Below are 24,276 nucleotides of genomic sequence, written 5' to 3'. Positions count from 1 at the left end.
ATTAGTGAGAGCTTTACCTGTATTCATACTGATTTGGGCATTAAATGCATTGTTAACACCATGTCAATCCAATCACAAAAAGGTTGTTTGTTTTGTTGGAAGGGCCTGAACAAACAAGGGGAAATAATGATTACCAGTGCCTCTACCTTTCAACCAGCAGTTCACATACCACTTACTGTTTTAGCTTGTTGAGAGGAAATACTTCTCCTTTGTATGAAGATAGTCATATATTCATTGCCAGTGAAAACCTACATTTGATTCAAAAATCTGTTTTGTGCAGTTAATTAATTTTCATCTGATGACGTGGGTGATGATGAAGATAATGTTTGCCCTGAAAAGATCTTTCCCTGAAGATAATGTTTTCTGGTAAAAGGTTGCCAGAGTTTAAGATTATAAATGAATGCCTGAAATATGTTTTGGAGTCTATCTTCATTCACAGGTCATGGCAAGGAGAAAATTTTTAAAATGTATCTGTGATGTGTTACAGATATGATCAGGTGATTCTCAGTTGTCTCTGATGGACTCTGTCTCTCTCTCTCTCTACATTTTATATATTATCCCTGTAACTCTCTTCCTCACACTGTTTTAGTGTGTTAAGAAAAGAGACATTTCATAGAATAGTAGAAATTAGCACTCAGAGGCATTTTATAGATCCCTTATTTTAACATTTTTATATCAATTGGAATGCTTTTAAAAAGTAATTGTATTTTGTGATTAGTTTGAAGTTATAATCATACTTTATAAATCACTTAACCTGGGACTTCGCTGGTGGCGCAGTGGTTAAAAATCCATCTGCCAACGCAGAGGACACTGGTTCAAGCCCTGGTCCAGGAGGATCCCACATGCCTCGGAGCAACTAAGCCCGTGCACCACAACTACTGAGCCTGCGCTCTAGAGCCTGCGAGCCACAACTACTGAAGCCCACGTGTCACAACCACTGAAGGCTGTGCTCCTCAACAAGAGAAGCCACTGCAATGAGAAGCCCATGCACACCAGTGAAGAGTAGCCCCCACTCGCCACAACCAGAGAAAGCCCACACGCAGCAAGGAGGACCCAAAGCAGCCATACATACATAAAAAATTAAAAAAAAAAACAAACCACTTAACCTGGTTGCATATGAAAGAATTCTGGTGTTTTAGGTCAGAGACATGATTAACAGATACTGTCTGTCTTCAAAATATTACCGTGCAAAGTAGAACATCACCATGAAAATATAACTAAGATGATCATAAATAAATACTCCAGCCAAATACCAGATGGTTGTTTTTCTATTATGTTAAACAACTATGAAATTTTTGTTTCTTTTTTAGTGGGGAAATATGAGAGTAATATATTTTAAGGAAAATTAACAGTATGTTAAAAATAAATAATTCAAATATAAATTTAGAACAATTTAGAAGTTTCTTGGCTTTTTATAATCAAATATGTATACTAATTGCTGGAATGGTATTACAAGAAATACATTTGTTTTAAGGTGTTTGCATTATAATTTAACTTTGTATGTGTCTTAACAGATGTAATTTAATAAGATTTAGGCCATTGTGATTTATTGTAAATCATGAATTCATATATCTGGGTAGCTCATTTATCTCTTGGAGGAGAAAATTCATTAAGCATTAATATTTACTCTTTAAACTTTTGTGTAATATAGCTAATCATATACTTTACATATTTATTTATTGGTATATATTTAAGGCTTCCCTATTACTAAACAGTATGAATCACACATGCATAAAATGGAAAGAATTTGATTGCTTTATGATTCTTGTTAAGATCAAATTCTTCTCATTAATGACAAAATACTATTTTAATAAATGTTGAATGTTTGAAAGATGCTTAGGATATTTTTATAGCTTCCTAAATTGATGAAAATAGCAGTGCTATATAGTTTCTCTGGAGCTAAGCAATCCTAAAGAAACATGTCCAACCACTTAGTTATAAAAATGACTCAAGGACTTCCCTGGTGGTGCAGTGGTTAAGAATCCACCTGCCAATGCAGGGGACACGGGTTCGAGTCCTGGTCCGGGAAGATCCTACTGCCGCGGAGCAACTAGGCCCATGCGCCACAACTACTGAGCCTGCGCTCTAGAGCCCATGAGCCACAACTACTGAGCCCATGTGCCACAGCTACTGAAGCCCGCATGCCTAGAGCCTGTGCTTCACAACAAGAGAAGCCACCACAGTGAGAAGCCCGCATACCACAATGAAGAGTAGCCCCCACTCGCTGCAGCTAGAGAAAGCCTGTGCGCAGCAACAAAGACTCAATGCAGCCAAAAATAAATAAATTTTAAAAAAAGAAAAAAATGACTCAAAATTTAAATCCCCTAAGTTTTTTAAAGTATAAATTTTCAAAATGTATCTTTACTTTTTAATGTTTTAGTTCTATCTTATTAAAAACTTTAAGATATTTTAATTTTAACCTTAGAATTATTATTATAATATGTCAAAAGAAAAAAACTGAATTGTTTAAGAAATCCATTGGTTTGAAACTACAGGAAATTTATCAACTGACTTGGTAACTCTTGAACTTTTTCATATTTTCTCATTATACATGAATTTTTTAAAAGTTTATCTTAAAAAAGAAAGCTAATCTTGAAAAAGCTTATCTCCTACGTGATCAATAGTAAGTGTAATCAAAAAGCTAAACACAATAACAAAAGTATGTTACTACCCTCATAGAAAGAGGAACATTATGGTACTATGAGTACATGTGATAAATGTTTTATTTAGTCATATGAAAGAACAGAGAATCCACACAAGCATGGATATTTGTTTCTATCACTGCTCATTTTTATATTCAAAATAAAAATGTATTTGCTAAAGTATATTACAAATGTGCATACACATAAAAGTATTATAGTATACTTAAGCAGAATATAAAATGTTTTAAAAGCCAAAATATTCCACATTAAAAGAAATACGTGCTAAAATATCTGAACATTGGAAATTGCAAATAGGATACAAAAATGTATGTCTATAGGTTTTTCAAATAAAATGTTAATTAAAATATGAGGTATTCTAAGGAAATAGCCATTTTCTTTGAGTATATTAAATGTAAAGATTTATATATATATAAGAATATTCATATCAGTATTAGTTATGATAGCAATAGAATTAGAATCAATCGAATAATAAGGCAATGGTTAAATAAATTCAGGTACCTTTATGCTATGAGACATTGTGCAGTAATTAAAAAACGTTTTTAAAGAATATTTAATGATATGAAAAAAATTTTATGAATTAAAGTTAAGTGAAAGAAGTAGGGGGAAGCTGTATTTATAATTTCTGTTAAAAAACTATATACACATGTATATAATATAAAATGAGAGTCAAATTTTGATAGTGTTAATGGGTGTATAAATGCTTCAATTAACAGGATTTTTTCTGCCTTTTCAGGTTTTCTGCAGTGATTTAGTATTAGAAATAGTAATGTTACTTTTAAAAGATGTGATTTTTTTAAGTTACTTGATCTCTAATCTTAAAATAATTCCTGTGATAGGTTCAACACATAAAGATTACATAAGCCAACGTCATGTGAAATCCATGTGATGGCTTTGATCAGATCTTGCCATTTAAACTGTGCCATTTTTCTTGTCCTTCAGATTTCTCCCTTTTTTACTTTTATGTGTTTATTACGTAACTTATGTATATGTTAGTCCAACTTGTCTCCCCAGCTGATTGTATAATTTATAAGAATAAGAATCTTGTATAATCAAAACCGCATAAAACAAAATGTTCCCAGTACTTTGTGAGACAGGTTGAAGCAATGGGAAGACTATAAGCCTTCGAATCAGAGACTAAGGTTCAAGTCACAGTCTTGACACTTAATACCGACCATGTGCCTTTGGGTAAGTTATTTATTAGCCTCTCCAGGTTTACTTCCTCCCATGTAAGATGTAAATATTAACTAATTTACCAGATTATTTTAAGGATTAGAGACAATGTTTTAGAAGCACCTAGGATATAACTGGTACTCAGTGAATTATAGCTAATATTAATATTTGATTATTTTTATCTTTATGAAATTCTTAAATCTTTGATAATGTCAGAAGTCATGAAAACATTTTTGTTCTGTTTAGCTTTTAATTTAAATTCATAGTTCACTGTGAATAGATTTTAAAAGGGAAATAAACAGAAAAGTGAAACAAAAAAGTTTGAAACGAAGGATTGGATGATGAGAAAAATTACCATTGAGATATGTATATTTATTAGCATTTATTACATTTTACTTAAATGTGAATCTGAAATAAAAGAAATGGGAAGCACAGAATTTGGGTTTTAATCTAATATATACCTATGATAAACCTTCATGTACACTGTTACAATAGCATTTCCTTTGCTTCCCTGTTAGTTTTACATAATGTGAATACTGTCATTATAATGTGATCTCATGAGAATTGGAAACTCCGTTGTGACCTACATCATGATAAAATCTCAAATGGTTGACCTTTTTACCTTCCCTTACTTTTTTGACATCACTGTCATCATCACCACCACCATTGATACTGTTTTTATTAGGTGCTTAATAGGGACTATGCTAACTTCTTTAAAAATTAAAGAAATGTTTATTGAGGGGTTTTTATGTACTAGGCACTGTGCTAGGCACTGAATATGCATCAGCAAATAAAACAGATTTGGTATTTCGAACATGTCTTTTTGTTTGCAGTCACTTCTCATTCATAATACACCATTGTAGTAGATAGTGGTTAAATGCTTAGACTTTGGATTCAGACCTTTGTTCTAATCTTTCTACTGCTTATCATGTGTAAGTGACAGCCTCACTAAGATTTGGTTAAAACCTACCTTATAGTTTGGTGACGTTTAAGTGAGATAATGTTTGTGAAGTGCTTAACCCATTAGAAAGCACTCAGTAAATGGTAATTATGATGATAAGGTGATGATGTCACCATCGTGTTTTCTCAAGACTTCTTGATCTAATAGGGGGCATATCAAAGTGTAACTAACATAAATAACTATCTCATAGCTACTTATATATGGTTTTGTTTCACAAAGAATTGATATGTATTCCTTGTTAAAAATATATTTTATTTACTTCATCTTATCCACACAGGTTTTAGTTTTCCTTGACTTTCAGAATTAACCTTATTTAGAAAGTTTGAAAATATGAAAAAAAATTTTACATCTCTACAAAAAAGAAAAAGGAATTTGATAAGTAGGTCTTATTATGTTTTAACTCATTAAATTATATATGTGGATGATATGATTTGTAAATTGACATGTATGACCTTCAAATACTAGGGGATGTTTTAGAGAAGCACAACTGAAACATTGTCTCTGTCCTTTAGGTAAATGTCTTTTCTCATCTAAATAAAATGATTAAATCATAAATACTTCAAAAATTCTTTTATTTAAATTAAGTTTGACAGTGAGAGATAGTATTGTATGACCTGATCTGAATCCATTTAATTTAATCACTCTTACGTGAGTGACGTGGTTATAACTTTTAAAAATAATTTGTTTAATTAAGCCTTTCATTTTTCTGAAACAGTCTCAGTGGGCATTGTCTAGTGTTTAATGTCTCTTAATTTTTATTAATCTATTGCATTTACAGTATACAGATGTGTAAATTTTTATACGAGTATTTATTTAAATAGTTTTTATGTTATTTTGTGATATTTAAAATATTTATATTTCTTCAAAAGCCTTATATTTCTATTTCTTAAATGCTCACTTTAGAGTCTCTGCTCTATATTTTAGTTATTTTTCTTTCTTGCATGTCATCCATTAAAGATTAGCTGTGGAAGCTTGGAGCATGGAGAGATTATGAATGACAGAACAACTCCTGTAGAATAATAATCAGATTTTGGTATTTAATGCTGTTTGACTTTTGCAGACACATTTCTTATTAACCTTTGGTACAAAGAGAAATCCACGTTCCTGGTATCTCATGGAGAAGATGAATTTGAGATCCTCTTCCAATTAAACTGAAATAAGGCCAATATTGGGTTTTAGTCAGAAGAACTCCTTAGTTCTTTAAGTCTTATATTTATATAAATCAATCAATCAATCTATCTATCTATTTATCTTAGTTACATTTTACATATAATTCAGTGGTTACATAATTTGCTTAGTTAGCATACTGTACTGACTCTGCAAGCGTTTAATCTGCTTTTTCTCTTTAAACATAGATTCTTCCCTGGGCACCCATATTTAGACTGACTTGTAAATAAAAGAAAATATTGTTAAGCCCTTCTTATTACAGAGAATGTTCTTTTATTTTTGGTAGAGATGAGATGAGTTTAATGTTATTATCCAAAGCACCAGAACATAGAATCCCTGAAACGTATAACTTAAGTTTTCCTATTCAGGTTAACATGTAAATGTTAAAAGTATAGGTATGTAATCTACCATTATAGCGAATATATTAAGACATCCCAACTAATTAACATAGAAAAATAAAAATTGTTGTGTAATAGAAAATGTTTACATTTTTCTCTTGTAAAAAAAAATTACCTGTTAACCATATATCATATCTCAAATGATGCTGACCGTATAATGATTAAAAAGAACAAGAGTCAGTTAGTTCTATATATCAGAAGAACAGAAAATAGCATAATACTTGCTTTCAAGAAATAATGCACAGTGGAATCCCATTTTTCTGTATATAAATGGGCATTAATAAAATATGTTAGTCTTTAACACTTAAATGATGTAACAGTATTAACATAATGGAGTATTACATGTATCTATCTATCTATATATTTTTTAATTTGGAAGGAAAAAGGACTTCAAGAATATAGCTAGTCATTTCAGATAAAAACAAAAAGTCCCATCTCTGTGAAATACAGCAGTTAGAAATATTGATAGGTAGAATGCTGATTATATTATTATCTTTGGCTGTAGAATCCTATGAGTATGAAAATTATAATGAGTGCCAGGTCAAATAATGCTTACAGGTAGAGTATGGCCAATTTTGTAACATGAGATCACATTATAATGATAGTATTCACATTATGTAAAAACTAACAGGGAAGCAAAGGAAATGCTGTTGTAACAGTCTACATGAAGGTTTATCACAGATATATATTAGATTAAAACCCAAATTCTGTGCATCTCATTTCTTTTATTTCAGATTCACATTTAAGTAAAAAGTAATAAATGCTAATAAATATATATATCTCAATGGTAATTTTTCTCATCATCCAATCCTTCGTTTCAAACATTTTTGTTTCACTTTTCTGTTTATTTCCCTTTTAAAATCTATTCACAGTGAACTATGAATTTAAATTAAAAGCTAAACAGAACAAAAATGTTTTCATGACTTCTGACATTATCAAAGATTTAAGAATTTCATAAAAATAATCAAATATTAATATTAGCTACAATTCACTGAGTACCAGTTATATCCTAGGTGCTTCTATACATTGTCTCTAATCCTTAAAATAATCTCATAAATTAGTTAATATTTACATCTTACATGGGAGGAAGTAAACCTGGAGAGGCTAATAAGTAACTTGCCCAAAGACACATGGTCGGTACTAAGTGTCAAGACTGTGACTTGAACCTTAGTCCATCTGATTCGAAGGCTTATAGTCTTCCCATTGCTTCAGTCTGTCTCACAGAGGAAAAGAGAGAAACCATCGTACATAACAATAACCAATTCTAAAGAGGAAATGATCTTGGAAAAAGGTTAGGTAGCAGTTATATTTCACAGAATTTTCATGTTGGTATCTGTTAAAATTTAAAGTAGAAACTCTGTGCAGAAAATAAGTTAAATACTCCTTAATAGTATATTTGAAAAGTGCCTAAAATTATTGATATTGATTTTAATACTTCAGGGATGAGCTTATCTCTTTTATATTAAAAATTATAGCTCTAAATCAATGAATTTGGTAAAGTAGCAGGATACAAAATTAATGCACAGAAATCTCTTGCATTCCTATACACTAATGATGAAAAATTTGAAAGAGAAATTAAGGAAACACTCCCATTTACTACTGCAACAAAAAGAATAGAATACCTAGGAATAAATCTACCTAAGGAGACAAAAGACCTGTATGCAGAAAACTATAAGACATGATGAAAGGAATTAAAGATTATACAAACAGGTAGAGAGATATACCATGTTCTTGGATGGGAAGAATCAACATTATGAAAATGACTCTACTACCCAAAGCAATCTGCAGATTCAGTGCAATCCCTATCAAACTACCAATGGCATTTTTCACAGAACTAGAACAAAAAATTTCACAATTTGTATGGAAACACAAAAGACCTCGAATAGCCAAAGCAATGTTGAGAAAGAAAAATGGAGCTGGAGGAATCAGGCTCCCGGACTTCAGACTATACTACAAAGCTACAGTAATCAAGACTGCATAGTACTGGCACAAAAACAGAAATATAGATCAATAGAACAGGATAGAAAGCCCAGAGATAAACCCACATACATATGGTCACCTTATCTTTGATAAAGGAGGCAAGAATATACCATAGAGAAAAGACAGCCTCTTCAATAAGTGGTGCTGGGAAAACTGGACAGCTACATGTAAAAGAATGAAATTAGAACACTCCCTAACACCATACACAAAAATAAATGCAAAATGAATTAAAGACCTAAATGTAAGGCTGGACACTATAAAACTCTTAGAGGAAAACATAGGCAGAACACTCTATGACATAAATCACAGCACCTTTTTGACCCACCTTCTAGAGAAATGGAAATAAAAACAAAAACAAACAAATGGGACCTAATGAAACTTAAAAGCTTTTGCACAGCAAAGGAAAACATAAGATGAAAAGAAAGACAACCCTCAGAATGGGAAAAAATATTTGCAAATGAAGCAACTGACAAAGGATTAATCTCCAAAATTTACAAGCAGCTCATGCAGCTCAATATCAAAAAAACAAACAACCCAATCCAAAAATGGGCAGAAGACCTAAATAGACATTTCTCCAAAGAAGATATACAGATTGCCAACAAACACATGAAAGGATGCTCAACATCACTAATCATTAGAGAAATGCAAATCAAAACTACAATGAGGTATCACCTCACACTGGTCAGAATGGCCATCATCAAAAAATCTACAAACAATAAATATTGGAGAGGTTGTGGAGAAAAGGGAACCTGTGGGAATGTAATGGGAATGTAAATTGATACAGCCACTATGGAGAATAGTTTGGAGGTTCCTTAAAAAACTAAAAATAGAACTACCGTACGACCCAACAATCCCACTATGGGACATATACCCTGAGAAAACCATGATTCTAAAAGAGTCATGTACTACAGTGTTCATTGCAGCTCTATTTACAATAGCCAGGACATGGAAGCAACCTAAGTGTCCATCAACAGATGAATGGATAAAGAAGATATGGCACATATATACAATAGAATATTACTCAGCCATGAAAGGAAAGGAAATTGAGTAATTTGTAGTGAGGTGGATGGACCTAGAGTCGGTCATACGGAGTGAAGTAAGTCAGAAAGAGAAAAACAAATACCGTATGCTAACACGTATATATGGAATCTAAAAAAAAAAAAGAATGGTTCTGAAGAACCTAGGGGAAGGAGAGGAATAAAGACGGAGATGTAGAGAATGGACCTGAGGACACAGGGAGGGGGAAGGGTAAGCGGGGACGAAGTGAGAGAGTAGCATTGGCATATATACACTACCAAATGTAAAATAGATAGCTAGTGGGAAGCAGCTACATAGCACAGGGAGATCAGCTCGGTGCTTTGTGACCACCTAGAGGGGTGGGATAGGGAGGGTGGAAGGGAGACACAAGAGGGAGGGGTATGGAGATATATGTGTACATATACCTGATTCACTTTGTTATACAGCAGAAAGTAACACAACATTGTAAAGCAATTTTATACTCCAATAAACATGTAAAAAAAATTATAGCTCTAATATCAGATATATTAAAGGTATGAATGTAAAAAGAACATTTTTGGAAAGTGTGCTTATATAGTCTTTTGAGTTATCTGTACTCAATACATATATATAATGATTGCGAGTTTTGCCAAAAAGAGTTACTGTTTTATATTTTTGCTACTTAAAGTCACAATTTTATATAATTTTCTAATCAAGCTTTAGCAGTTTCTGTACTCTTGGTAAGTATAAATTTATAGCAGCTTTACAGAGGAAAATTTTAAAACATATGTAAAGAGCTTAAAAAACTTTTTTAATGTAATAATCATACTTCTAGGAATTTTCCTTAGTAATTACCTGTGTGTATACATAAAGATTTGTGTACAAAGATGTTCATTACAGTGTTGTTTATATAGTGAAAAATTGGAAACAGTGTAAAATCTGATTTTAGGAGCATCTTAGTTCAATCAAATATGTCATGTCCAAATGATTAAATTCTATTCTATTCTATTTTATAATTTTGAATAATACTGAAGAATATGAGAACATATCCTGTTTATTTTAATTATACACAGAAAGTTACAAAACTATGCAAAACATTTCTGTCCCCACATTTTTACGAGCCTGTATTTTTAATCAGAAAAGGTTATTTACAGAATAGTCATGTAAAATGGTGAACATTCAAATCCAGTTTTAGAAATACAATATTCTGGCTTGTAAAAGAAGTTCTGACGAAATGAGTTGAATCCAGCAATGTAATGCCAAGAGTAGAACCATCAAACTACTTGGAATAGGTTGGTTAATTCTCTACTGGTGTGTGGCATTTACCATCTGTGTTTAAATTTATAATAAGCAATTTATGCCAACAAAGAGAAATTATAAATTTTAAGGAAATTAAGACATAGCATAATGTTTGTGGTTCTGGAATATATATGGGTGGTTTTGTAAAACACTAAATGTTATGTTTGCAAGGAATTCATTTCACATCATGTAAAGCAATAATAGTAAATGCTCAGACAATCTGAAATTCTTTTATATATAATAAAGTCTTTTACCGAACTATTATCTATATTTGTTGCTTAGAATTTTGGAAGCTGAATTGTAATCAGTGATTATTTTACATGTTTCAAATTCAAATCCTAATGATTTCTTCTTCCCTCTCCTTAGTTCAGCCTTTTCTGTTTACATAACTACCTTGAAGATGTTAAATGGATTCTTTTTCCTGGGAAATGTCTGTCCTCCAAATTATGTTATTTAGAGAATCATGATTCAGTGTTTAAACTAGAATGTTTTCCAATATACTGTCTCACTGCTACTGTATTTTAAAAGTAGTTTGAGAAGTGTAGAATATGGGCTTGTCAATAGACTTGGGTTCTACTAAGGAAGTATGTACTCTGTCTTGATTCAATAAACTCATACTTAGTATGGTTCAGCTTCTTCATATTTACTTTTGCCTATATTAGAAAACAATTAGCTTACTAAACAAATTTGAGTATTTGTGGGTGGCGGGTGGGGGTGATCCTCTCTGAATCTTTCTCATTTGACTAAGAATTATAGGATATTTGATAACCGTGTTTAAAAATGGAGATATCCAAATATTATTGTAAACACCCAATGATTTGTTCTACCTACAATACAAGTATTTTACTGGGTTGGCTTACATAGTAGCTAATAATATTTGTTAATGTAATTTAACTGCTGTGAACCTTTACTGAACAAATATTGAAATTTATTCAAGTCAAAGAAAGAGAATCTCTAATGACTTTTGTTAAAGCTTCTATTTAATAGTTAAGGAGAAAAGTTTGTATGACATACGAGATGCAATTAACAGTAGATTTTACATTTAATAAAAAGAAAGAAGCATATGTATTTGCTTTATTCATTCCATCATAATTTGCATTAGAGCTGTGGGTGTTTAATGAGCAAATTCCAACTAAAATGCTATATTGATTTTCTAGTGAACTTTGTAATAGTCATCTACCTTGGAAAAGCTCAGTGTTTACAATTAAGTTTTCTTTACTAAAAATATTTGAGAGTTGCACATTGATTCTTTAGAAGTACTGAATTCTAGAAAAAGAATCAGGTTTTTTGTAATCAACAAATTTCACATATAACCTAATAGGTGTTAAAAATTATCATTTTATAATACCTTACTTTTGGAAAACTTTTCTTAGCATTTATAAAATATATAATCAGATTTTTGTGTGTGTGTGTTTTATGGCATTTTAAAATTTAACCTTAGAATACTTCTTTAGATACACACATTGTTTATATATTTAAAGTTGATACAGCATTATAGAGGGAAAAATGTTTTCTCTTCATCACACAGGACCCAATATACCCTTGATGTAAAGCATTTGTCTTTAAGCATAGAGTTAACAAGACTTATTAAAGCCCTTGATATTAACAGCTTTACCTTTTCAATCAAGTGTTATTGTATATAAAGTAGAACACAGCTTACATTAAATGTCACTTTATAAAGATCTCATCACACTATACAGAAGTGATAGGAGGCCTGTCGGCATTTAAAGTTTAGTAAATAGTGTTTTAACCTTTCAATATGCCAGAATATTACAGGGCAATGTAACATACGTGTTAATCTGTACCTAGGTGACTGTTTAGCATCATTTTGTGCATCCTATCTGACCCACAAATTAGAAGTATTTTATAATGTAAAAATATCTTAGAATATCATATTTTGTACAGACCTGTGTCATTATACTGTAGTGTTCTGAATGTGTTCTGAATAATATCTCCTTCAGTTACCATTTGTAGTTTTTGCATGCCAATAAAAAAGGTAAAAATGAAAAAAGCAAGAAATGTTGAAATGGCTATAGATATAAATGGTCCAAATTAATCAAAATCACATTTTTAATATGTCTGGAAATGAAGCCAAATTGTGAGTCTGTGGATTGAGAGTGATGATGGTATTGGTGGCATGGAATTGACGTTTGTTGAGAATCTACTTTATTTGACTAAGAGCTTTTATATAGCATCTCATTTAATTTCCCCTAATAACCGTAACTGATGGTATTCTGTGCATTTTATACACCTGAACGGTGACTAACATAATTTAAGAAAAGTATAAAAAAAACAAGTTGCCTAACTTTACTGTGACAACACCTTGGATCTGAATTAAAGCCCATATTCTTCATAATACATCATGTTGTTTTCTCTAAGCTGTTATGAATATCCTTCGTAGGAGATTGTATACAACTAGAAGGGGAAAATAAAATTCATTACTGTGTACTACATTATGGGCAGAAATTTCTTTCAAAACAGCATGATGAATTGATACATAGAAGCAGAATAATGTGGCACAGACAACCACATAGGAGTAATGATACAGCCTTAAAAAATATATGAAAATTGTACTGGAAACTACTGGATCTTCCAAAAGCTGTGTTCATAGCAAGAATTCCTTAACTTTATCTAAACTGTTGATTAAAAGCATTTGGTTTTATACATGAGGATATCCAGTTGTTCTAGCACAATTTGTTATATAGTTTGTTTAACCATTCATCTGTTACTAAAAATTTGGGGTGTTTTCTGGGTTTTGGCTCTTATAAATAAAGATGCTATGAATATTTGTATTGAAGTCTTTGTATTTAGACATATGCTTTAATTTCTATGCCTTAATTTCTCTTGGATAAATACTTATGAGTGGAATAGCTGAATCTTGTGGTGGGTGTATATTTACTTTTTTAAGAAACTGACATAATGTGATTATACTATCTTATATTCCACCAGCAGTGTATGAAAGTTCCAGGTTGTTTTACATCCTTGCCAACATCTTTAATCAGCTTTTCATATAAGTCATTGTAATAGGTTTGTATAGTTAACCCTTGAACAAAACCGATTTAAACTCCACAAGTCCACTTATATGCACATTTTTTTTTCAATAAATACATACTACTGTACTACATGATCCACGGTTCTGCATCTGTGGATACAGAGGACCGACTGTAAAGTTATACACGGATTTTTGACTGCAGGAGGTGGGGGGTGGGGTCCACCTCTAACCCCGGTGTTGTTCAAGGGTCAGCTGCGTGTGGTGGCTATCTCATAGTTTTAATTTGCATTTCTGTAATGAGTAAAGCTGTTGAACACCTTTTCTTGTGCTTATTACCATCAGTATATCTACTTTGAAAAAAGTGTTCAAGTTTTTTGCCCAATTTTTAATTGGGTTTTTTGTTTCCTTGTTATTGAGCTTTGAGAGTTTTTAAAATTATGTTCTAGATACAAGTCTTTTTGTCAGATATATGCTTTGCAATTATTTTCTTCCAGTCTGTGGCTTGTCTTTTCATTTTCTTAGCATCTTTTGAAGAGTGGAAATTTTTAATTGAATTAAATTGAAGTCCTACTTACCAATTTTTAAAAATTGGTTTATGCTTTGCTATTATTATAGTTAGGAAACTTTGCCTACCTAAAGTCAAAGAGGTTTTCCTCCAGAACTTTCATAATTTTAGGTTTTGCATTTGGGACTGTGATTTATTTTGTGGAATGCAAGGTTGGTTTACCATTTAAAAATCTATCAATATTACCAAAATAACACACCAAGAAAAGAAAAACAATCTGATCATCTTAAGGCCACACTCTGCTTTTATGTTTCAGCTCTTATATTGTAAATAAGTGTCCTTTTTGTAGCTTATTTAGTGCTACATTTATTGCATTTTTGTACCTTCTATTGGTGATTTCACTGTTTAAAACAGCTCCATGCTGAAATGCAATCTAATGTTCCTGAAACACGGAAGGCTGTGTTGTGTGTTATGGATAAACTTTGTTCAAGCATGAGTTATTGTACTGTTGGCCAGGAGTTCAGTGCTAATAAATCAACAATATATATTAACTAAGGTGTTTTTAAAAAGAAACATACATGAAACAAGGTTATGTGTTAGTTGACAAAATGTTGATCAATTTTAGCTGATTAAATTTTCTCTTTATGGGTCCTAATTTTGCTGCTTGATTGCATGCCTCGTAATTGGATACCAGACATGATGAACTTTACCATTTTGGGAGCTGGTATTTTTGTATTCTTATAAAATATTTTTGAGCTTTGTTCTGAGATATAGTTATGTTTCTTGGAAACAGGTCACTACTTCTGGGTCATGCTTTAAAGATAGGTAGGTTATTACCAGAGCAGTGTTAAGCCTAGGGTTAATTAATCCCCACTACTGAAGCAAGACCCTTCTGTGTATTCTATGTAGTAGTTCATGAATCAGGAGTTTTTCCAGTCTGGCTAGTGGGAACACGTACTATTTTTGGTTTTGTGGAGCTCAGGGCATTGATGCCTCTAAAGCTTTCAGGTGGCTCTTTCCCCTGCATGGGTAGTTTACTCACATGTGTGTGCTCAGTCCTCAGCTGATTTCTTGAGGAATACCCTCTGCGTGTCTCCAAAGCTTTCTCTCTTTGCAGCTCTTTTTTCCTCTGATAGTCTGTCTTGTGAATTCTAGCTGCTTTGGTTTCCCTAGACTCTTCTCTCTTCAAATTGTGGAGTCTGCTGGCCTCCTCCTGGATTCTTCCTTTCCTGTGCCATATCCAGAAAACTCTTTCAATGTATTAAGCTGGGCCAGTCGTAGGGCTCAACTCTTGTTTTCCTCTCTCAGGTCTCTGTCTTTGTTTCCTTATCATCTTGAAAGCTGTCATCCCATGCACGTTTTGCCATTAAAAAAAAATTGTTTTAAGTGGGAATACAAATTTGGATCCTGTTACCCTGTCTTGACCAGAAGGACAAGGCTGTGTTGCTTAAAATTTAATCCTAACATATACTCTCAAAGATTTTATCATATATGCTAACTTTTTTCCTATTATTCACTTAATGTTTTTCTTTTAAAATCTCATCTTTTTAACTAGATAAATATATATTTTAATGGAATTTTTTTTACTTTTAACGTCTGTACCCAAAAAGTGCACAAATAACTGCAGTTTTATGAATCTCAGAAAGCGAACACACGTATAACCAGCACCCAGATGTAAAAAAACCAAATATTTCCAATAGAATGTCACCAGATATCACGAAAAGTTCCTCATCCTCCCTTCTAGTACTACCTCCAAAAGTTAGTAACCATTATCCTAAGTTTAATAGCCAGGCCATTCTTTTTTGTTTTTGAACTTTAAATAAATGAAATAATGGAAAATTACCCTTTTTTGGCATCTACCTCAACAATATGGGTAATTTAAAGAAATTTGAATTTTAACTGGACATTAAATTAAATGCCACTCAGAGAAATTATAAGTCTGATGTGCTAGTTATGGTTTTCTAATATACATTAAAGTGACATAACTATTAAAAAATGTGTTTCACATCCTATATTTTGTGAAATACTGTCTTAAAGGGAATATGGTGGTAGATGATGCTGGAAGGTAGGCTAGAGCTAGACTCCAGTTTTCCTTGAATGCTGGGCTAAGACTTTTTTTTTTTTGCCTTGGAATCTATGTGGCAGCAGTAAGGAGAAGAGTAGCCTGTTTACCCCAGAGTTTCATGGAGATTACCTTTTGGTAGGTTGAGGGATGCCTTAGTGAAGTCACCTGTCCTATTTTTCTCTCCTCTGAAATTTGGTACATACTTAACTTTTTGTTACGAATTGAATCTATTTTCTTTCTCTTTTGTGCTGCCGTTGTCTTACTTCAGGGTTTCATTGTTTCTTATGTGGACTTTTATAATAATCTAATATTGGGTTAAGGGGCATGTACAGTCCAACCTGCAACTTTTGGAAGTTGATGCAGGTGATCCCTGCATCTTCCACACACTGAATGCTCATCTCTGGGAGTTTCCTTCTGAAACACAGATCTGTTCAAATTGTTCCTATTCTAGAAGTTGATATTTATTTCTAGGTAGCTTAAAGTTTCAGGGAGAGGGTTATTCTTGTGGGTTATTGATGTGAACTCTTGCTTGAACTACTCCTATAGTCTCCCTACTGGAGTTTGCTTCCATGTTTGCCCCCCCTATGAACTACTTCTCACCTGGAAGCCAGAATTCCTTTTTAAACGTAAATGTGATGCTGTCATTTCCTTGCTCAGAAACCGCCATTGGCTACCATCATATTTAGATGAGATCTTAATTCCTTGCTGTGACTTACAGTGTGATCTCCCAAAACTCTCACCCTCTCTGTGCTCCAGCCATATTGCTGTTATATCTCTAATGCTTCTAGGGCCTTTGTCCCGGTTTTTCTTCAGCTTAGTCTACTTTCAAATATGAATATAGTTACTCTTCCTATATTTGAATGTGCTGAAATGTCACTTATTTAAAAAGGTCTTTTCTGACCACCCTTTCTAAAATAGTCTGCCCCATTCCCCATCTACCAAATCACTCTCTTTTCTCTGATAGCTGTATTTTCCTTCAAACTATCTACATACCTACATACCTACCTAATTTTTGGCCTGTTTTTCTCTCTACTGTCTGTTTCCCTGTAGTAGAATGTATACTCTAGGATGACAAGGACTTCTTAGACTGCTATATTCATATTCCTTAAAACTGGATTGATGACTGCCACAGGAGCTTGATAAATATTTGATGAATTAATTAATTTATTCATCTTCCCTCAGGCTTAGCTTCTTAGAAGTAGTTTTGACTTTTGCTTTGCCATTGCATGTTCCATTTTATACTGTATTATGGAAGAGATACAGTTACTTTTTTCTCAGGGTTTTTTTTCTTTTCCACTACTTATAATTTAAGTAGTATAAAAGTAACTATCTTGATTAACAGTGTATTAATCTATGACAAATCTTAGCAGAAACCCAGTGTTTTATGACCTAAAAGAACATTTCAAATGTCTTTCCTAAGTTTATTTTGTGGTTTGACAGTATAAATAAATTTGGTTCAGTGATCCAAGTATTTGAGCCCCTTTCTGTCTAAAATTGCAGTGATATTTTAAAAGTTATATAAGATTCCAAGTAGAAATTAAGTTTGAGAAATGACAATTTCAGATAACATAAAAGCTCCCTATATAGTGCTGCAGAAGTTTACATGATGTCATTTGTATTATAATCGATATAAATGGTGCCCCCAGAGATGTTCAGTGCTAAACCAACACAACTCTGCCCCCATTTACTCTCCCCTTCCTCTCCTTCCATCATCTTACTGAGGTAACTACTGTCCTGAATTTGGTGTTTATCATTTCCATGTTTATTTTAATATTTTTTACTAATTGTGTCTATCCACAAATAATAGATTTGCTTTATTTTGCAACTTGCTATTTTTGTCAAATTTTCATTTTTGAGATTTGTCCATTTGTCCATAGTTAATGCATTTAAATGCTGCATAGTATTCCATTTTTAATGTATAGTAATTTATTTATTCCTGCTCCAGTTATTGGACAACTGGGTTATTTGTAAGTTTTTGCTATTATATAATGCTGAAATAAACATTTTTATACATTGTTCCTAAGCATTTTTATACATGTTTCCTTGTGCACATGTGCCAGAGTTTCTCTAGGCTTCATGCCAAAGAGGAGATTTGCCAGGTTATGGACTAGGCACAACTTCAGCATTGCCAAATTACTCATCAGATGGTTGTCGAAACATATACACCTATCTGCAGTATATTTGAGTGTTTCCTTTATTTCACAAGCTCAATATTTTTTACTATTTGACCTTTTAATTTTTGCTTTTATGGGTATGAAATAGTATCTCAATTTTGCAGTAGCTTAAAAAGATAATGTTTTCTCAAGTAAACTAATTGATGCTAACTCAGTTGAATAAAATAATTTTTTTTGCTTTTTATTTTTGCTAAAAGTATGCACTTTTCCTTTATTTTCGCTAATTAATTATGAATTATATATTTTGGTAGCTCTGGTTGAAGAGGTGTATTTTGCACAGAGAGAACGTGATGAAGCTATTATGTCTCGACTGCAGTTAGCCAATGAGGAGAGAGATGAAGCAATTGCACGAGCCAAGCATATGGAAATGTCTCTAAAACTGTATGTACACATTTAAAACTACATATGACATTAGGAGCATTTATAAAGTACATGAATTATGTGGTGGTTACATGTTTAAAAATGTTACTGATGCTTATATGTTACAGTGGTAAATTCCATATCCCCACAGTCTTTTTCTAAAACTTTTGGCACGCTAGTAGTTTTCAGCCCCCCCCAAAAAAAAAGAAAGAAAAAAGAAAAGAAAGAAAGAAATGCACAACACTCTTAGTACAGTTACTTTCTTTATTTCTTCATAGTTCTGTTGTTGATATCCTTACTCTACCTTCCTGTGTGACTCCTCTTTTCTTCCCTCTCCTTATTATCACCTCCTTGATTTATTTCAGCTCTCTGGGTTCTTTTACTGCTCTCTGCTTACTATGCTCATTCCTATTCTCCACTACTTTTTACATCTTTTAGCTGTGGGTCCTAAACTGAGACCTGACGCCTGAAATAAGGTAGAGCCTGAGAATCTACATTTTTAGCAAGCGAACCAGGTGATTCTGGTTCTGGTATGTATTAAGATATATTAATTCCCTAAAGAACTGTCTAAATTTAAGAGATGGAAAAACATTAAGGTGTTGGACTCTCATCAATATTTTTTGTGCAGTGTTTTAGTTAAGCAATATTATTTGACTCTCAGCTATGAAATAAATAACAGTTTTAAACTCCTTTTTTTCTTTTTCTTTATGAATTCTACTTCTAAAAAATTTGTAAAAGCTGTATTGGATTCTATAGCCAAAGTGCCCCCCCCCTTGTTTAACCTTTATTTTATATTTAGAAGAGTTGAGTAATCATTACTCGAACTTTTATCATACATGGCATTTTTACACCTGAGTTCTTTATTGTGGGGAGTTCCTGGGTAACCAAATTGCGTTTTCAAATAGTTTTTTAAGGAAGGGTTTATAAATACTTTATTCTCTACTTTAACATACTCCAGACTGGCTGTTTGTTATCCTTATATTCAAATTGGTTATGAATAAAATTCTTGGCTCAAGTATTTTTTCATTCTAAACACTGTAAAAATGTTAATGACTTTTCTAACATTGAGTTTGGCTGAAAAGAAGTCTGAGGTCAATCATATCGCTTTTTTCCTCACTTATAGGTAGTTTAGTTTTTTCTGCCTGAGTACTTGAATGATTCTTTCTTTATTCTTTTTTTTTTTTCTTTATTCTTGAAGTAGAACAACTTAATCAGGATGTTCGTGTTGATCTGTAATAATATTTTTAGAATCACAGCATGCCTCTCTAAAGACTATTTGATTCTTCCTTTATTTCAGGGAAATTTTACATTTGTTTTTTAGGTTTTCCATTTTAGAGACTTCAGTTGTTTTTATAGGGAACTTTTATCCTTATCTATTATCTCTTCAATAATTATTTTAATTGCTGTCTTTGTCTCTGCATTCACTGTGATACTTTTAAGCCTTTCCTTTAGTTAGTAATTCCAACTGTTACTGTCCCATTCCCTGTTCTTTCTAGTTCATTTATTAAATATTTTGTTTGTTTATTTATTCTCAATGTTCCCTTAAGTTTTCTTTTCTTTCTTTTTTTAATTATATAAGTTTCAGGTCTATCCTTAAGTTTTCAATTTTCCTATTCATCTACTCTTTTGTTTTGGCATCTTCTCTTTGAACTTCTTTTATTGAATTCATATTCTTCTTATGTTTTTCTAGAATGCCAACCACGATAGGACAATTTTTTTCTTTTTCTTGGTTTATGTTTTATATTATGATCTTTATCTCATTTGCATGATATTTTGTCATGTGTTTGTGGTGAATTCATAGTTGACATGTCATTTCTCTTCATCTTGCTCATGCTTAATTGTCAAGAACTTTTCTTTGTTCTGATACAGTGCAAGTGAATTTTCCTTGATAAACATTTCATATTATTTGAAACCTATTTGCCTTCTCCTCTGATTCTTGGCTAGGTAGTGCTTCTGGGCCACTTTTCTTCATTGCTGTAAGGCAGTGGGGTAGGAGTAGTGGTTGGGAAGACCTCCTTGGGGCTAGATACCGATTTTGTTTGAAGTTCTGTCCTCTGCTTGTAGGACTTTGTTAGATGTCTTGCACTGCTCTGACGGCTCACTCTGTCTCGTCTTGTGGATATCCTGATTCCATGGAGTATTTCTTTTGGGCTTTTATTTGTTCCACCAGTGTAGTAAAAAAAAAACGGCCAGCCCTGATGATTCTTGCTTCCTCTGTAAAGATTCTTCAGTAATGCAGGAAGATTTTCTTTACTTTTCTCTGGTCTGTCTACTCAACTCATTGGTCTCTCAGGTTATTTTCAAGCTGTGTGGTATTAGTGAAAAATTTCCAGGATTTGGTGAGGTCACTGTCTTTTCTCAATACCTATTTTCATGTGTAAAAAGAGAAGTTAGTTGAACCTGTTCAAAATCATTTTTCCACTCTCCACCTTATCCCTACTTTAAAAAATTACTACATGATGTCCTGCGTCCTTTGCTGTTTGATTAATTTTTATCTTCCATTCAAGTGGTGTGTGATGGGATACATAGATTTCTGTTTTCACATTTCACTCCACCATCTTTACTTGGCCTTTTTTTTTCAATAAACTTTTTATTTTAGAATACTTTCAGATTTACAGAAAAGTTGTGAAGATAGTACAGAGTTCCTATAACCCTCATCCAGTTTCCCTTATTGCTAACATCTTACATTACTATGGTACATATGTCACCATATGGAGAAATCAACATTGTTATACAACTATTTACTAAAGGCCACACTTTATTCAGATTTCACTACTTTTCCCTGATGTCCTTTTTATTTTCCAAGATCCTATCCAGGATTCCATAGACATTTAGTTACGATGTCTCCGTTGCCTACTCTGCTCTGTGACATTTTCTCAGACTTTCCTTGTTTTTGATGAGAGTTCTGGAATACTGGTCAGGTATTTTATAGAATGTTTCTCAATTTCAGTTTTTCTGAAGTTTTTCTCATGATTAGACTGAGGTATTGGTTTTATGGGACAGAGAGTACAGGGGTGAAATGCCATTTTCATCACATCATTTCAAGGTTGTCTTCTATCAATATGACTTACAGCCAGTGATGTTAATCTTGGTCACCTGGAAAAGGTAGTACTTGCCATGTTTCTCTTCTGTAAAGTTACCCACATTCCTCTTTCATACTCTACTCTTTGAAGCAAATCACTAAAGTGCAGCCCATACTCAATGATGGGGCTGGGGAGTATGGGCTAGGAGGTTAATTGAGTTCTAGCTTCCTCAGCAGAGAATATCTATATAAATTATTTGTAATTCTTCAGTACAGGACATTTGTATCCCTCATTTTTTTATTTAGTTATATCTGTATGGACTCATTGATATTCATTTAATACTTTGAATTATAATCTAATACTATGTTATTTTGTTGCTTGGAGTATTCCAGCTTTTTCTTTTTTTTAAAACATCTTTATTGGAATATAATTGCTTTACAATGGTGTGTTAGTTTCTCCTTTACAAAAAAGCAAATCAGCTGTATATATACATATATCCCCATATCTCCTCCCTCTTGCGTCTCTCTCCCACCCTCCCTATCCCACCCCTCTAGGTGGTTACAAAGCACTGAGCTGATCTCCCTGTGCTATGTGGCTGCTTCCCACTAGCTATCTATTTTACATTTGGTAGTGTATATATGTCCATGCCACTCTCTCATTTCGTCCCAGCTTACCCTTCCCCCTCCCCGTGTCCTCAAGTCCATTCTCTACGTCTGCATCTTTATTCCTGTTCTGCCCCTAGGTTCTTCAGAACCATTTTTTTTTTTTAAGATTCCATATATGTGTTAGCATACGGTATTTGTTTTTCTCTTTCTTACTTCACTCTGTATGACAGTCTCTAGGTCCATCCAATCACCACAAATAACTCAATTTCATTTCTTTTTATGGCTGAGTAATATTCCATTGTGTATATGTGCCACATCTTCTTTATCCATTCATCTGTCGATGGACACTTAGGTTGCTTCCATGTCCTGGCTATTGTAAATAGAGCTGCAATGAACATTGTGGTACATGACTCTTTTTGAATTATGGTTTTCTCAGGGTATATGCCCAGTAGTGGGATTGCTGAGTTGTATGCTAGTTCTATTTTTAGTTTTTTAAGGAACCTCCATACTGTTCTCCATAGTGGCTGTATCAATTTACATTCCCATTACATTCTCATGGGTTCCCTTTTCTCCACACCCTCTCCAGCATTTATTGTTTGTAGATTTTTGGATGATGGCCATTCTGACCAGTGTGAGGTGATACCTCATTGTAGTTTTGATTTGCATTTCTCTAATGATTAGTGATGTTGAGCATCCTTTCATGTGTTTGTTGACAATCTGTATATATTCTTCAGAGGAATGTCTATTTAGGTCTTCTGCCCATTTTTGGATTGGGTTGTTTGTTTTTTTGATATTGAGTTGCATGAGCTGCTTGTAAATTTTGGAGATTAATCCTTTGTCAGTTGCTTCATTTGCAAATATTTTTTCCCATTCTGAGGGTTGTCTTTCTTTTCCTCTTGTTTGTGTTTTCCTTTGCTCTGCAAAAGCTTTTAAGTTTCATTAGGTCCCATTTGTTTGTTTTTGTTTTTATTTCCATTTCTCTAGGAGGTGGGTCAAAAAGGATCTTGCTGCGATTTATGTCATAGAGTGTTCTGCCTATGATTTCCTCTAAGAGTTTGATGGTGTCTGGCCTTATATTTAGATCTTTAATCCATTTTGGATTTATTTTTGTGTATGGTATTAGGGAGTGTTCTAATTTCATTCTTTTACATGTAGCTGTTCAGTTTCCCAGCACCACTTATTGAAGAGGCTGTCTTTTCTCCATGGTATATTCTTGCCTCCTTTATCAAAGATAATGTGACCATATGTGTGTGGGTTTATCTCTGGGCTTTCTTTTTTTTTTTTTAACATCTTTATTAGAGTATAATTGCTTTACAATGGTGTGTCAGTTTCTGCTTTATAACAAAGTGAATCAGTTATGCATGTACATATGTCCCCATATCTCTTCCCTCTTGCATCTCCCTCCCTCCCACCCTCCCTATCTCACCCCTCTAGGTGGTCACAAAGCACCGAGCTGATCTCCCTGTGCTATGCAGCTGCTTCCCACTAGCTATCTATTTTACGTTTGGTAGTGTATATATGACCATGCCACTCTCTCACTTTACCCCAGCTTACCCTTCCCCCTCCCCGTATCTTCAAGTCCATTCTCTAGTAGGTCTGCATCTTTATTCCCATCTTGCCCTTATGTTCTTCTGACCATTTTCTTTTTGGTTTTTGTTTTCTTTTAGATTCCATATATATGTGTTAGCATACGGTATTTGTTTTTCTCTTTCTGACTTACCTCACTCTGTATGACAGATTCTAACTCCAACCACCTCACTACAAATAACTCAGATTCGTTCCTTTATATGGCTGAGTAATATTCCGTTGTATATATGTGCCACATCTTCTTCATCCATTCATCTGTCGGTGGACACTTAGGTTGCTTCCATGTCCTGGCTATTGTAAATAGAGCTGCAGTGAACATTTTGGTACATGA

General features: G+C 33.1%; 1 protein-coding gene across 16 annotated transcripts in view; it reads left to right on the top strand.

The window, feature by feature from the left end:
- The window catches only part of MIPOL1 (mirror-image polydactyly 1), a 336,357-nt gene that overhangs the window by 78,088 nt on the left and 233,993 nt on the right, over window positions 1-24,276 (top strand). For all 16 annotated transcript variants that reach the window (XR_014261134.1, XM_082452167.1, XM_082452168.1 and 13 more), the window contains one exon: window positions 18,622-18,751. Coding sequence is in view for 15 of the 16 variants with exons in the window: in XM_082452167.1 (XP_082308293.1) it covers window positions 18,622-18,751 (130 nt within the window). In the remaining variant the exon portion in view is untranslated. The remainder of the gene's footprint in view (window positions 1-18,621; window positions 18,752-24,276) is intronic.

Source organism: Balaenoptera physalus (genome assembly GCF_965194825.1).
Source record: "Balaenoptera physalus genome assembly, chromosome: 2".
Classification (NCBI taxonomy): domain Eukaryota; kingdom Metazoa; phylum Chordata; class Mammalia; order Artiodactyla; family Balaenopteridae; genus Balaenoptera; species Balaenoptera physalus.
The sequence above is the reverse complement of the archived record's forward strand: the minus strand, read 5'-3'. Positions and strand labels throughout refer to the sequence as shown.